General features: G+C 41.1%; 1 protein-coding gene across 2 annotated transcripts in view; it reads right to left on the bottom strand.

Moving 5' to 3' along the window:
• Positions 1 to 11,869, bottom strand: part of INPP5D (inositol polyphosphate-5-phosphatase D) — a 46,299-nt gene extending 34,430 nt beyond the window's left edge. For both annotated transcript variants that reach the window (XM_053460930.1, XM_053460932.1), the window contains exons 1-3: positions 11,664 to 11,869; positions 10,177 to 10,240; positions 217 to 364 (exon numbers count right to left, since the gene is read on the bottom strand). In XM_053460930.1, the coding sequence (XP_053316905.1) occupies positions 217 to 364; positions 10,177 to 10,240; positions 11,664 to 11,797 (346 nt within the window). In that variant the 5' untranslated portion in view covers positions 11,798 to 11,869. The remainder of the gene's footprint in view (positions 1 to 216; positions 365 to 10,176; positions 10,241 to 11,663) is intronic.
• Positions 11,870 to 16,494: the final 4,625 nt, after the last annotated feature.

Genomic DNA, 16,494 nt, shown 5'->3' with positions numbered 1-16,494 from the left:
AGTGAAACAAACTGCACTCTTTTTTCATTCGTCCATAAAACAAAAGAGGGTTGACTCTGCCATCCATATCTGTGATATCAGCATGTAGTACTATATGAAAATGAAATATTCTCCCTTGTTAATTAGCATATGCTACCTCACAGGGTGAAGGGAGGCAGTGAAAGTATTATCTCTTTTAAGTTGCTCCTCATATGTCAAACCAATGACAGGTCTTACCCTGTTCTTCATCAGGCTCTTCAGGTCCTTCATCTTCCTTCAGTATGGGATACTGAAGGTGTGTAACCAGCCCCAAATTCTCATTCCTGTAAAACTCAATGAGCTCCAGCAGGCTTGTAAACAAACGCATTGCAACACCTTCAGAAGCCTAGATAGAAAACATATTTATTAAAAAAAAAACTTTTAGCAATTTTCCAATTAAATCTCTGATTGTTTGCATGAGGTTCCTACAGAATAACTCTTCAGGTAAGATATGTCAAGCATGTGATCTGGCAGTTTTTTGGTCTTATCACCATGACTCAATGCCAGCAAGGATAAAAACAAAAATTGCAAAAAGGACACTTAGCTCTCTCAATGCTTGTCTGGCCTGCACAGAGCCTTGACCTTAATCCCACTGAGCCAGGACTTCTCATCCAACATCAATCCCTGACCTCACAAATTGCTCTTTTGTCGCAATAGGCCCAAATTCCCACATACATTATCTTGTGGAAAGCCTTCCAAGAAGAGTAGAGGCTATGATAGGGGAGGGCACAACGTAATATTAATGCCCATGGTTTTGTAACGCAGTTCCAAAAAGGCAGAATATAAATGCTGCACCTTGAGAACGACATGTAATTCTGGGCACCTATTCTTTTTAAGGAAATTATGGAACTTGAAAAAGTACAGAGTTAGGCTACAAAATCAAAGAAGGAATGGGGGACATCTTAGCTATGAAGAGATGCATTTGTTTAAACTAGAACAGAACTAGAAAGGCATCTTAGAAGAGAGATGCTAAAATTATATTAATACATACAGAACCAATTACAAACATCTCTCAAATGATCTGTTCATTAACAGGATTGTGCAGAGAACAATCCATTTGGACAGCCATTGACACGTCTAGAATGGAGTTTACACCTAAATAAGCAGAGAGGGTTCTTTACAGAAAGAGCAATAACGATATTGACGCCACTATCTACATAGGGTGTGCTATCAATTTCTATTGATACCTGGGTGATTTTAACAAAGCACAATTTGCATGGTTAGTAAGGTTAATAAAGGCATGTGTAATTATAGTATGAAGATCTAAGCAGATCACTGTGAGGTGTTTGCCCTCTTCTGGATCAACAGCAGGGTTGAACATGATGGATGACTAATTAATTAATTTATATATATATTGAGTATTGTGCACATTATTCATTTATTTGTTTATTTATTAATATGCAGTACATGCATGAGGAGATATAAGTATTTATGCACTTCATCACTTTATTTATTCATTATATTTATTTATATATTATATTTATTGTCAACACACACTTAATGCACTTTAAATTTACACACATATATATACATTCATTGGGCTCATTTCTGGAGACACAGCTAAGGCTGATGCTGGCATAATATAACTGTTACGAAACCTTAAGAAGTTCCGAGCCCAAACCTAGTGCGCCGGCGCGGCGATGGCCGTCCTGAGGTCCTGCTTTTGGTCGGGCGCCCCGCTCGTGACACGCAGGCTCGGGAGATAGTCTCTCAGGCTTGCGTGCCATGGGGTGGGGCGTCCGATACGAGGCAGTGAATTATGGGGCGGAGACGCAACACCGGCGCCAATTAGGGTTTCGGCGCGAAACTTCTGAGGGGAGGGGTATAAATATTAGTGTAAGATGAGGAAATAACAGCGACCCCTTGAAAAAGGAGAACCGAAACGGCGTTGGGGAAGTGGAGGACAATATGGGTAAGGAGCATATTGCTCTCAGGATATTATTCTGATTATTGGAATTTCCTGGATATTTATTGTTAATGTCAATAGTGCTTTACTTATTTGTTAACTCCATAGTGAGTATTATTAACCATGTATTTTTTGATGGTTATAGAATGGATAGGTGCACTCTATTTAGAGTAAGATATAACTACACTTGAATGACTCAGCACTTTATGATTCTTATGATGGTTTATATGCACTTGAGACACTTTATATATATATATATAGCCATATTTCCTCCATATGCTCTGATTATCTTCCTAACAAACCTCTGTTGTCTACATAATGAAATGGTTTATATGTTTTTTATGAATTAATTTTTGTACAATAAAATGATATATTTTATATAAGGGCTTGCGTAGAACTCTGTCCTTGCCAGGTGTACAATTCAACATGATGGATGTGTCTTTTTTTTTAACTATGGTAATGGAACAGCATTTATAAAACGACCCCTAACATACATGGGGTGGACTAATATTTGTACCAGCAGTAGACATGCCAGATCTCCCCACTGCTAGCTTCCCTCCTCAGTACTGGCCCCACAAATGAGAATGGGACCTCTTGGAATTTCTCCCAGTATTGCACAGATTAATAATAATAGGCAATGCAGGGCAGCAACATGTTAAGCATAAGTTTATCCCTGTAAAAACAGGTCCAAAGAAAATGGATAGGTATATCAAATTCACTTCAAGTTCTTCATGTTCAATTAAAAGACCATAAAACACCAGCCCTACTTGCTTAATCCCTTAATGATCGTGGGGTATACCCGGAGAGATCCCAGGTATGAATGTAACCTTAAGACAGTAGATGTAACCATACCTGGAGCCTTCCCTTGCGGGACGTGGCAAGGACTGCGCACTGACATCAGCTGGCAGGCCTGTGATGTCGGTGGGCAGTCCCGCTGATGTTGGTGGGCGGTCCCACTGATGTTACTCAGAGTTCCCGCTTACGTCGGGGGCATTCCCGCTTACGTCGGGGGCGTTCCCGCTGACGTCGGGGGCGTTCCCGATGACATTGGCGGCGTTCCCACTGATGGCAGTGGGAAACAGCCCCATTTAAAGGAAAAAATGGGCGGGGAGCAGGGCATGTCAAGATCCTGCTCCCGTGACCCGGAGAGCCAGAGAAGCAGTGCTCACCCGGCAATCTCCGGGTCAAACCCGGAGAGATTCCAGGTATGAATGTAACCTTAAGACAGTAGAGGTCATTACTACACAGGAATTGCCACATAAAGCAGTATGACCAGACGCTTGACAGAGACAAAAGACAAAAGTTTCCCCCATTATACCAGTAAAGCACACAACATAAACAATTTCATAAATCTCAGGTGACAGATCCAATCTTGGGACTAAAGCTAGGCCATTGATGTTCATGAAACTACTCATTTCAAGACACGTGATCTCATTTAGAGAACTGTATTTTTGTGTATTTATTTAATGTGTGCAGGGCTCCATGTGTGGTAATTTGTAATACTACACAGTGTGATTCATGTTTGAGTTTTCTCAATTCTACTTGTGGATGGTAAGAGAACAAATGTAGCAATTTTTTCTGATTCGAATGATTATTGCATACCCAAGTCTCAACTATTTACTACATACATTTCTATAGTGTATGGGAGGCTGCCAATGGGCTCCTGAGCCAACTTTCAGACAACTTATTGGGTTGCAACAGAAGTCTTGCACATCTATTACATGCAAGATTTCCATTAAAGAGGAAAACCACGTGTTTATTCTTAAATGCAGATCGATCATAGACCAAACCGCAACTTGTGTAAATGGGCAGCAATCAGTGCATGAAGTGGGCAGTCGGATACGGCTGCTTGCTATTATGGTAACCAACACTAGTGGTCTACTGTAAGATTAGCTGGCTGGCATGCTGTTAAAAAAAAAAAGTCTGATCAAATGTCCCCACCACCGCAAGGCTGACTTTTCTAAAAAAGACAGATATTTAGGTGATTCTTTGATGATCTGCATATCATTGTATGGGGTCCAAAGAAATGTAATGAGTTAAAAATATGTTCTGCTAAGGGCAGCAGAACATTGCATTAAACTTGTCAGTAAGACTAAAACTAAAATGAAACTTCTGTGGTACTCCACAGAAGTGACACATATATGGAAGGAGAAGAAGTTAGCATTTAGGAACTATAAGCAGATTCCAAATGAGTAAGATGAGAGTTAATATAAAGCTAAGCTTAAGGGGGTGAAACACATTATTAGATGTGCCAAAACAAACAATGTGGAGAATATTGCCTGGTTAATAGAAAGGGGTAATAAAACATTTTTAGATAAATAAGTGAAAAGAGAAAATTTAAATAATAATTAAGACTAATGAAAGGATGCAATATATTGTGTCCTATCAGCTTCATTGGCTCTGTGGTGTAATCTACATGTGTTGTGTGTACCTATATTATATACACTATATGGACAAACGTATTGGGACACACCTCTTAATGATTGAATTCACGTGTTTCAATCAGACCCATTGCAGGTGTATAAACTCAAGCATGCACTCTGCATTTACAAGCATTTTTGAAGAGCTCAGTCAATACAAGCACCTTTGCAATAAGTCAGTTTGTATAAATTCACCCCTTCTACATATTCCATGGTCAACTGTAAATGGTATTATTGGAAGGTGGAAACGTTTAAGAACAGCAACATGAAGTGGAAGTGGAAGATCATGTAAAGTGACAGAGCAGGGTCATTGAGTGCTGAGGCTAATGGTTCATAAAAGTCATCAACGCTTTGCTGATTCTATAGCTGAAGCGTTCCAAACTTCCACTGGCATTAATTAAAGAACAAAAACTGTGTTGTGGGAGCATCATGGAATGGGTTTCTGTGGCAGAGCAGCTGCATGCAAGCCTCACATCAATGCCAAGCTTTAGATTGAGTAGTTTAAAGTAGAGGACTGCATTGGGAGGCGTGTCCCGCGGGACCCGCCAAGAAAGTTGCTCCGCCCAGGAACAAAACTGAGTTACATGATGTGATGTCACTTCCCGTGGCCCTGCCTTGTTCCTGGGCGGAGCAAGAGAAGAGATGCTGTGAGGGAGCAACTCGAGGGCAGCCTTGCGGGACTGCGCAGGAAATCTGCAGGTCAGGTAAGGAGGTGGGCTTAATTGGCCACAAATGTGGCAGGAGCGGGCGGGATTGGCCACAAATGTGGCGGAAGTGGAACACCCACATTGCGGGAGCGGGTGGGATTGGTCAAAAAATCCGCGGGAGCGGGATTAAAAAAACAGTCCCGCGCAGGGCTCTAGTGTAAAGCATGTCCTCACTGGACTGGAACAGCGGAACTGTGTTCTGTAGAGTGATGATGATGAATCATGACTTGGGCACTATATATTAACGTACAGCGTAAACACTTAAATAAGACACAGGAGACTTGAGGTCGTTGGAAAAGTGTAAGGCCACAGCGCTTTATTACTGTGACAAGAAAATAAATTAAGAAAATATGAGATCGGTTATGCCATCAAATAACATGTAAAACCATAACCATCGCTAAATAACATTTCGTAGGGATATCCCGCCAAATACCACACAGAGACCGTTGGGTCGGAACACCCTACCCTTCAAAAGTTTCCCCAGGGACTGAACCCATGGAGAAATTACAATGAACATAAAATGTTGGTAGAACAACCAATTGTAAACATAGCATACCTATCTCTAAAATGATGCCAAAAAAACCCCAGTCCGATACAGAAAGGTGAATAAAAAATGGGGAGGGAGGGCGGGGATTCACTGATTACAATGCTGGTCAATAGTATCTGACCAGTGGCGGGAAAAAACGGTCCCCTAAATAGCCACCCAAACCCCACCCAACGGGTCGAGGAACCCCATAGGATGTCCTTTAAATGACCCCTTAAATCCTAACCTAGCATGCTTGCTGTTAATCTAGGCCCAGTCATGCAGCCTTTCCTCTTAGCATCCAGGGCTTGTCTCGCTTCTCTGTTTAGTAGTTTGATAGGTGGGTTTGGCGGATGCCGGGAGGCCTACAAACTTACACATTGACCCCTCTTCCGCCCATATTCCATAGTTCACCTTTCTAAGTCTCTCTCCTGCATACTTACTGGTCCATCCCTAACAACGGCACTTTTACATCTTGTGTAATACACCCTAATTCATTCTAGATTGTAAGCTTGTTTGAGCAGGGCTCACCTATTGCTTCTGTAAATCGAATTCTTATGTTATATACTACTCGTTATGTCGTGTGTACCCCGTTGCTGCAAAATGTGTTATATAAGACAATAAATAATAATAAAGGAAAAGGTTTACCATCACATAATCTTACTTTATGTTTCAAAGTTACGTTATAATTTTGTGTGTGTGGTTTCCACTCCTTTGACAGGCTCTTGGGCTGTGCTCTGTCTAAATTTAACATGCAAAACTGCTGTGGTTTCAGAAAGGAGGAAGAAGGACAAGTGACAGTTGCTGAGTGCATTATTGGGAGTGAGCCTTATGTATTTAAATGCTAATGTATATACAAGTGTTTTGTGTACAACACCTAATCTGTGTGAGGTCTGTGTGTTTATTTTATTAAATTGTGTGATAGAGGGAATTCATTAAAGGTTATATGCTAAGACAATGGAAGTGAAAATGTGTGTACGGCAGAGGAAAGACTGTATACATGACAGATGCTTCTGCATACGAGTGTAATGGAACATGCTTTGTATATCTCTGCTGAGAATTAGGGTAGTCAAACATAAACTATAGCCTTGTGTTTAGAATATCATGGCTTTAATTAAAAATTAATAAGATTCATTTATAGCTAAAGATGACACAACACTCATATTCAGCACTCCTAGCTTTTATTTCATGTCAAAATCCAGGGCCATAGGAAAGGTGAGGAATTCACCTCGGGAGCAACTGCGAAGGGGTTCACAGCCGCCCGATCAGCAGCTGCAGCCTCCAGGACTGGTTGGAGAGATCACAGATATCTCTAACCAACCCAACATTAAGGTTGCCATTCAAATGAATACGTTCTAGGGGCCTGGTGGTGAATAACATTGCTGCCAGCAATGTGATTCACCACGAAGCCCCTAAAAAACCAGGAGCATATCTATAGAGGAGGGGGCGAGCAGAGAGGCTACCTGGGATGGTCTTCAGGGGAGTGCTGAGGCAGCTGCATGATTGTGCTCTCCCCAACCAGCCCTGCTCATGGGGCACCCCCGTGGGCAGTGCGCGCCTGATTACCTGGGCTGGTTGGGGAGATCACAATCCCCCTCCAACTGGACCAACATTAGGGAGCGTGAGGTCTGTCACTTCAGACCTCGGCTTCCTGCTCCTTTCCTTATCACTACGCTGGGATATGACATCACCCTGGAGCTCTGCATCAATAGCTGGTGCATAGAGATGAGGGAGCACTAAAGCAGAGGCCTGGAGTCACAGACCTCACGCTCCCATGACAGGGTGGAAGATAGAGATGATGGAAGATGATTGAAGATGAGAAAAGTAAGAGATAGGGAGAAAGGAGTGTAAGTCTTTGTGTATATGTGTTGTATGTAAGCTTGTGTGTGTGTATGGGCAGTATATGTGTAAGAGCAGTGTAGGTATTTGTGTGTTTGTAAGCTGGTGTGTGTGTATATGTGTGTGTAAAGGCAGGGGAGTGTGAGGGCAGTGTATACCTCTGTGTATGGACAGGCTTGTGTAAGGGCAGTGTATGTGTTTATGGGAACGTGTGTGTAAAGGTAGTGTGTATGGGTAGGTGTGTGAAAGTGCACTGAATGTGTATATGCGTGTTAATGGGCAGGCGTGTGTATGGGCAGTGTGTGTGTGTGTATGTAAGAGCAGTGTAAGTATTTGTATGTTTGAAAGCTGGTGTGTGTGTATGTGTGTTAAGGCAGGGTTGTGTAAGGGCAGTGTATGTGTATATGCGTGTTAATTGGCCGGTGTGTGTAAAGGCAGCGTGTATGTGTGTGTTTATGGACAGGTGTGTGTAACGACAGTGTGTAAAGTCAGAGTAAATAAAATAAGTTCTGTAAAAAAATAGCAGGGGGGCACAATTTTCCATTCTTGCCTCGGGCGCAAAAAGAGCTAGCTACGGCTCTGTCAAAATCCTATACATGTTCCCCCATGAATTGGCACATCTTCCTCAATTCTACACAGGATATTGCCATACGCTTCGGCCAGCGTGGGTTTTTCATTTTGGCAGGGGGTGCTGCCTGTAAATTAAAGGAACTTTCTTGCCATTATATTCTATCTCATTGTAAATGCATGGAATTCCCACCAATGTATTTATGTTACCAGCTCATTCAGCTGAACACATCTCCTACGTGCCACTATGCACACTTGCATGGACATCCACAAAATGTTTTCCAGTGAGCTGCAAAATGTGGGCCCTATCACAGTCATGAAGCATAGGCAGGAAAGGGTGACATTGTCAGAGAATTTCCGGGGATGGCACTGCTGTGGACACCCATAGATGTCCACTACACTCTTCGCCAACCAGCTTCATTTTTGCTTTGTACAATTGCTCCAGGTGGTCCAATGAGAACCTTTCCATGCGCAGAATGTGGGCAGCCTCCTGACACTGATTGGCTACTTCAAGCAGCCAAAAGTAACACAAAAACCTAACCATAGAGGGGGTGGTATGCAAAGCTCTGGAACTGCAGCTTCTCTTAATGGTAAATACCGGTACTTTTATTTTTTATTTCCCATACAGCTTAAATGATACATACTAAGGTACTTGCAAACTACTTTAAAATGCATTCTTCATTGACGTGACTGTATGAGACACTAGTCATTTTAAAAACCCTATGGAATCTTAATATGATTAATATGAGCTCCTTTATTACTCTCTGGTTTCATCTCGCAAGCTTTCTATGTTTAATTTAAGGACATGGCCCCGGAAGTAAAATTTATAGACAAGCTCTGGCTGTTGTAGATCTTCTTAATGACAGAGTAACCTTTTATATACATAATCCCTGTAATTACCTACATGATATCAAATGCAAATGAATATCTGGCTTTAATAAACAATAGAAAAGAGGAACAAGTATATCATGTCAAGTATGTTCAGGAGAAATGCCCATAAAGTACAGTGCAGAATGCAGGCTTCATTCATTTGTATTCAGGACCCTTTATATCTTACTACAAACTACATGCAGACTCTAGCTATGACGTCACGTAAAGGTTCATAGGACACATTGCTCAGTAGCTAAAGATGAACACGTACCAGATTACTGACTACTTTGGGACCTGCTGTGACTACACTAAAATGATGATTTACCAACAGAGGTCAATTTGTAACAAATTTACGGTTACTGGGGCAGTTTGTGGGGACAGCTAATAGCTCTATTCTCTCTGGGGTTCACGTTAAATGTATGGGTGCACTTGTACTTATAAGGTATTTGCATTTATACAGTGGTCTGTGGGTGAGGCACATGGAAGTGAAAACATTAATCTTTGCTACATTAAAAAGGACCTGATACTTATCGATATTCTACAACAACTTAATGGTGCTCAAAGAAAATGAATATATACATACACATACTTATACATGTGTATACCCCAACGGGACCATCCTGTCCCCAAAATCTGCATGATAATCACTTCCCTTTTAATACTTTCCTCGCTTTTGTGGAAGCTGAAGTGGTGAATGTACCATGCTGTATCAAACATGTGGAAACAGTAATAGTACTCAATTTATTGTCTGAAGCCTTTCTGCGCATTATTTCAGCATGTCGGTGTAATGCATCATTCTGTTGGGATTTGACCTGTTCATATCCCCCTGGGACACTCTTTTTCCATCCCATGTACATCCTAATGCTAGAAATGTGGAGCTTTAAGTGTTAGTGCTAAGGGTTTGCTCCATAGTTACGTGCTGGGCAGTAAATGGCACCTTATCTATGTCACACTGGGCTAGGGTAAAAGCATCGGTCCTGGGAGATATACCCAAGCAAGGGTATAGTGATCGTGATGGCACAGTCTGTGACAATCTCTTTTTCTGTCTCACCAATAAATTGTAAGCTTCCAAGAGCAGGATTCTATTCTCCTTCTCTACCAGTCTTCTTATTGTCAACTTTGTCATAATTGTAAATTTAAAGTTAAAGACGGGCTGCACCTCCTGTAAACCATTAGCATTTCCGGCTGCATTGTACCGGTTTATCCCCATAACAATGGACATCCCCATAACCTATATGCACACCTGGGAACCCAGTTAGCCAGAACCTGGATGTTCCCAGGTATATCTATATATCATGTGGGGACTACGAGACGTGGAGCACTGACCTGCACCGACAGCTGCTGCTCCGAGTTCTGTAGAATCCTGTAGGTATACACACAATTCTGATATCTGCAAAGACAAAGCAACTACTACTTCAGAGTCAGCTTAGCCAACAGGTGGTTACAACTACTACACCCTTTGTTTTAGGTATAGAGAAGACTGAAAAATAAGATTTACTTCAAACGTAGAAAAAAAACAACATTTTACAATAAAAATTTTGGAAAGATGTACAAATTTCATTATATGACTTCTATAGAATTATGTCAATTATTTGGGAACCAAATACCTGGGAGATGGCAATTAGTGTGAGAAAAAAGGTAAAGACTAGGGAAGTTGGGTTAAAATTGAGATTACAGACAGAATTACTGTTTTAGGGATGACCAAGGGAGAAAAAGAGAGATGATTCTGGTGAGAGGGACTAAAAAACTTGGAAATTAATAGTGAATATTAGTTAAAGGTGGGGCAAATGGATTAGGTTGAGAACGATAGTGGAAAGGCGACCTTACAAATCTAAAAAAGGGGAAGAGAGAACATCTGCAATATAGTCTAGAATGTAGAAGAGCAGGTCAGGTAACATCACTCATATGCAGACGGAACATCAGTATATAAAACCAAGTATGAAACTGTGTCAATCCAAATAGTGCAGCAATGCAAGAAACACTGCTAGGGGTGAGGAGGGAGAATTCAAGGAAAAAGGGAAAATTAGCGAAAATATGGCTGCTATCTACCACTGCCATATGCAGACGGAACATCAGTGACATGGGGGAAGGATGGAGGACAGAGCTCTTTAGTGGACAAAGAAAGCCTGGGACAAAATGGTTACTACTATAATTGATTGGGAATGAAAGAATTGAAGAAATATGGTTGTAGAGGACTAGGGCAGTGAATTAGTAATAGCAGAGAAAAAAGTCACATTTTATTCCTTCAGCCCTTGGCGTGGGAGATTTTTCCTAGTAAACCGGCGCAGTAGAAATTCATGCATTGAGTAACATTAATCACATTGTAAGAACTAAGGTCAGGATTACGGTCCGTCCTTTCCTTGTAAACGCAGACATTAATGCTTTCCACTAAGGAGGCTTCAACTGATGTTTCAGGACACGGTGAGCAGAGCGTGAACTTAAAAAAAGGCGACTGCAAATTCCAAAGAGAGTGAACACTAAGTACAGGTAGCTTGCAACTCCCTAGCAACTCCTACCACCTCCAGGCAGCCATATGTCGATATCAGTTAGAGGGTGGCAGGTTGCCAAATTGTTCTGTTTTTATCCCTATCAGATGGCAGAATACAAACCAAAGCAGCTGAAATCAACCAATGCACACCAGTCCATATAACCCTAACACCTGTGTCACCATGTATTACCCTGCAGGCTTCACAACTCATACTGCACCTAGGAATAAATCCCCTATTATAACACTAACAACGTATACATCGCTTTCAACAATACATGCCAAACAAGTAACGCATGGCGAGTAGACAGCAAGAAGTACGACTTACAGCACACACAATGCATATGCACGGCAGACGGATTCACTGTCTCGCACTAAGTAACTCCCATCCTTTCCAGCTTGTGACAGCAGATCCTCAGCCCTGGAGCGAGTGATGTTTCCATGGTACCAGCTGTTAGACATCTCAGGAAGTGTCAGTTAGATGCAGTGTTTGCGGAGCACCCCCTCAGACTGCATCCACTCCAGTGCCTTCTCGGTTTTTGGTGGGGCTTGCTGGCTCTGCACTTGCTCCGAATGCCAAAATGTTGTCCCCAACTTCTCTTGTTCTGCGCCTGTTACACTCAGTTTCCTGTTTTAAGCACTGAGATGTAAAGGAAACAGAAACACGGGGACTTCCTTATTGTAACCGCAGAGAAGGAGGGGGTGGCAGAAAGCCATGATCAATTTACTCTAAAACACAATTCTCCTGCACTTTTACAGCAATAGATTTTTCTGAGCTGCTCCGCGCACCAACATCCAGCACTCTACTGCACCCACATTAAAGACTCCTTCCAAAATCCCTCCCTATCCCCAATTTAACACTCCCAGCCAGTCATTCCCTGCACCCACACCAAACGCTCCTTGTAAAATGATTCTATATACTCACATCACTCACTGCAAAATTACTCTCAGCACCTTGTAAAATGTCACTAAGACCTGAGACTCTAGTGGGGATTAAAACCGCCTTTGTAGACCCTTCTGTACACACAAACTATTTTATGTAAGATTGCGCCAAACTAAAATATACTGAATTTGAACCACGTATCCTGTGAACTCGTATAAACCGTGCCTCTTTGAGGTTATAAAGAAACTGGTCTCAGACATGGATTATCTGTGGATGGATGACTTGTCATGGAATTAGCTTCATGTTCCCTTGAGCTATTATCGTTACAATAACGTGATGACCGTTTTACAATGTTACCGGTGTTGTACCATGACTAGTGTAGAGACAGTGGCCAAGGTTCTTTTTATATATATATATATATATATATATATATATATATATATATATATATATATATAAACAATTGATAAACTCAACCCAACCCAATAAACATCAACTGGAACTATGTTGTTATGTTCTGATATGTAAAACCATAGAATTCAAAGAGGTGTACTTTCTTTTTCACATGACTGTACATAAAAGAGGATCAATCAGATTATATGCATGTGTTAGTTTCAATTTATGAGTATTTTTCATAGTACAGTCAACACTATTTGACTAAACCTTTGTTAATGTGACAGTAAATACACATAGGCTGACATGTGCCACAACATTAGACCTTACCTCAATAAGTGCTTACTAGTAACCAAAAACTTGCCTGCCTGTGCCAAGATGACCCGTGAGTCAGCAGTCAAGCAGGATCTTACACCTTTAAGAATCTTACCACAGTGTTGACAGACAGGGTAAACATAGAATTTGATAGCAGATAAGAACCATTCAGCCCACCTGGTCTACCTGTTTTCCGTGCTCTAAATATTTACTAGCACCGTAAGCTCTACAATGTCTGGGAGGTTGCTCCACTTATTTATCCCCCCGTCAGTCAAGTAAAATTCCTTACCTTGCAATTAAGTCAAGTTTATAAACTATACTCATGACTATGGGTGATCAGGCTCTCTGCCCTATGGACCAGTTAAAAGGGAGATTACTGGTGTTCCCAACTGGGCCATTAACACAATGGAGGACTGTACTGTGGCAGCACAGCCTCCATAGTTGATTTTTGCCCAGTTCTGTGCATCTGGATATGACATTGTATCATGTCGCTTAGCAGTAATGACGGAAGTACTGGGAGGGTGGTTGGTGGAACTGCCCTGAGTTAGGCCTAGAGCAATGCCAACCACCCTTACTGCTTCCATTCAGATGCTAAGTAGCAGGTCCTGTTAATCAAATGCCCTTGATTAATTAATCATCAGCAAGTGTGACTGCCTCCTATAAAAGCTTAAGTTTTAGCAGTTTGCTGGTCTAGAGCATTCAGGTGTCTGTTTACACATTGCCTAGGAGGAATGACATGAGCACTGATCTTGGAGAACCAATTCTTGCTGCTCATCAATCTGGGAAGGGTTATAAGGCCATTTCCAAACAATTTAAAGTCCATCATTCTACAGTGAGAAGGATTTTTCAAAAGTGGAAAACATTCAAGACAGTTGCCAATCTTCCCAGAAGTGGACATCCCAGCAAATTCCCCCCGAGGTCAAACTGTGCAATGCTTGAGAAATTGCAAAAAAAAAAAACAAGCACAAAGTTGCATCTGAACAAACCGCACACCAGCAAACCTACAACAGCTCGACTGAAAAAGCAAAGAATAATGGTGTTCCAATGGCCCAGTCAAAGTCCAGGCCTCAACCGGATTGAAATGCTGTGGTGGGACATTAAGAGAGCGGTGCATAAACAAATGCCAGCAAACCTCAATGAACTGAAGCTACATTGTAAAGAAGAGTGGGCCAAAATTCCTCCACAGTGGTGTGAGAGTCTGAAAAAGTCATAAAGAGAACGATTATTTCAAGTTATTTCTGCTAAAGATGGTTCTACAAGCTATTGAATAATAAGTTGAACTTAGTTTTTCACATGACTTCTCCATTTTGGCTTTATTTGTGTTGAATAAATCATGACACAATGTAATATGTCATGTGTTGTTGTATTTACCTTATTTTCAGACCTGCTAAGGAACAGCTGATTTTATTATGTCCTGATATGTAAAACCATAGAATTCAAAGAGGTGTACTTTATTTTTCACATGACTGTACATAAAAGTGGATCAATCAGATTATATGCATGTGTTATTTTCAAATTATGAGTATTTTTCATGGTACAGTCAACACTATTTTTGATCATTGGCAAAGTAAAGGATGTCAGCCTGGATCTTTCTAGGGAGAACAAAATTTAAACTTCAAGGTTATCTGCATCTTTCTCTGCAACACAAATCCATATTCATAGACCTTCTTACAAAAGGCAGGGGTGTCATAGATCTTAGTATACGTAAAAAAATACACGAGCAAGTGCAGGTACCCTTTTCTCGTTGAACGTCACTCCTAGATACAGTAACACCATAATTATCATGGAATATAAAGCAGGTTTGATGTTTCTTTAAATAACGTATTTGTTGTTCATTTCACGAGAGTTACATCTTAAAGATGGAAGAGGAAGATGTTCATTTGTAAGTCAATGCCTCCTCTTGGACAATTGCAGTTTGTTTCGTAATCATCCTGTGTGGTGGTTTATCTCAAAATCCACATATCCTATATATATATAGTGCTTTATCTGCACTCCACTTATCAGAAGGTTTTTAAAAGTAGAAATATTTCCTCAAATGACCAGTCAACACTTGTAGCAGGGGCTATCAGTGAGAGGACAGTATTGAGGTCTTAGGGCCAATGACACCTCTCACAACAAACACCCCCATGTGTTATAAAGAAGCTTTGCTGGAAGCATTGCACTTAATATTTGCCCAGGAGAACAGCTGCTTCCTTACTCAAGTTGAATAATTTACTAGCAGGACAATACACTCTTTTTTATAACCTCTTCTGGAACTAATGGATGCTTCTACCAGAATGGCCTGGTCAAGAGGAAAGAAGCGTATCCACCAATCCATATGTCAACAATAGGGTAAATCTTCAGAAAATCTCAGTGCCCCTGGGGGTAGATATCCCTCCCGCGCTTACTTGTATGACCTGCCTGCCCTTGCTGTAAAGAAATCATCACAATCTGATAGAGTAGACTTCTTTTTTACCGTAAAGGGTAGCAATGTTTGAAACTTGTCTTAAATTATACTAATAATACAGTAATAGCTTTAGTTTACATTTTTTAAGCATTTATTATTTGTCTGGGAAAAACGTTATTTTCCTAAATGTATCCATTTCTTTTGTGCCCTCTTATCTGAAACTTTGTGCTGTGTATTTTGAGGTATTTCATCATGGTGCATCTCGAGGGTTGACATCAGGGTGAAGGGACTTGGCTGCAGGCTGAATATCGAAGTGAAAAGACAAGCTGAGTTTGGTTCTCAGGAAACAGAGATCAGGTTGAGGTTGATAAAGTATCTGAAAAACATTAAACTGACTGGGTAACTACTACTGGGACTTGAGTACTTTATGAAGAGCATCTGAAGCCCTACAACAAATGGCACCCCAGGTAAGAATGCCTTCTGGTGCATCCTCTCCACACACATATATATCAATTATATTTCAATACTATATTTTATAGCTACTGTATGTACGTAGAAAGACAGGCATTTCTAATACCTGTAGTGTGAAAGTAGAATTAAATTCCAAGCCTTTGTGTAGCATTGACTGGAAAAGCATATGTTAGACTACTGTCCAAGGGTCACAAGGAGTAGAAACTATTACATATTTTTAGATATCAATGTGATTTCTAAACAGACACATTTTACTTCTGCATTTTCCAGTTCTACACACAAGCGAAAGAGAGAGCTCAAATTCCACTCTCAGGCCTCTGGCTAGGTGAACGCTCCCTCTCACGCACGGTTGAGGGAAGTGTGGGTTCTCATTAAATGACCCTTCTGAGCGCCCACCATCAAGGCCAATACCGCGTTGATTTAGGTGCCCCAAGCCTTGGAGTTTGCCTTTATGTTACCAAGTAATACAATGACAAGGAGCTGAAGCCATTGAGTTAGAGTTGAACTTGAGGAATGCCAAACTGAAAGAGATCAACTCAAAGTCAGAGCTGAACACGTTTATTGTCGCGTTTAGAAAAAACTCATGAGCAGGATAGCACTGTGACTGTGAGATGGAGAATTCTTGACTCAATCAAACCATTTTTACAATTTTTATTGTATCACACCAGTTTTTGCCATGGGGGCACCTGGGATGTAAACCTGTTCAACATA

This window comes from Spea bombifrons, chromosome 3 (assembly GCF_027358695.1).
Source record: "Spea bombifrons isolate aSpeBom1 chromosome 3, aSpeBom1.2.pri, whole genome shotgun sequence".
Lineage (NCBI taxonomy): Eukaryota > Metazoa > Chordata > Amphibia > Anura > Pelobatidae > Spea > Spea bombifrons.
This window is presented reverse-complemented; position numbering and strand designations above follow the sequence as displayed.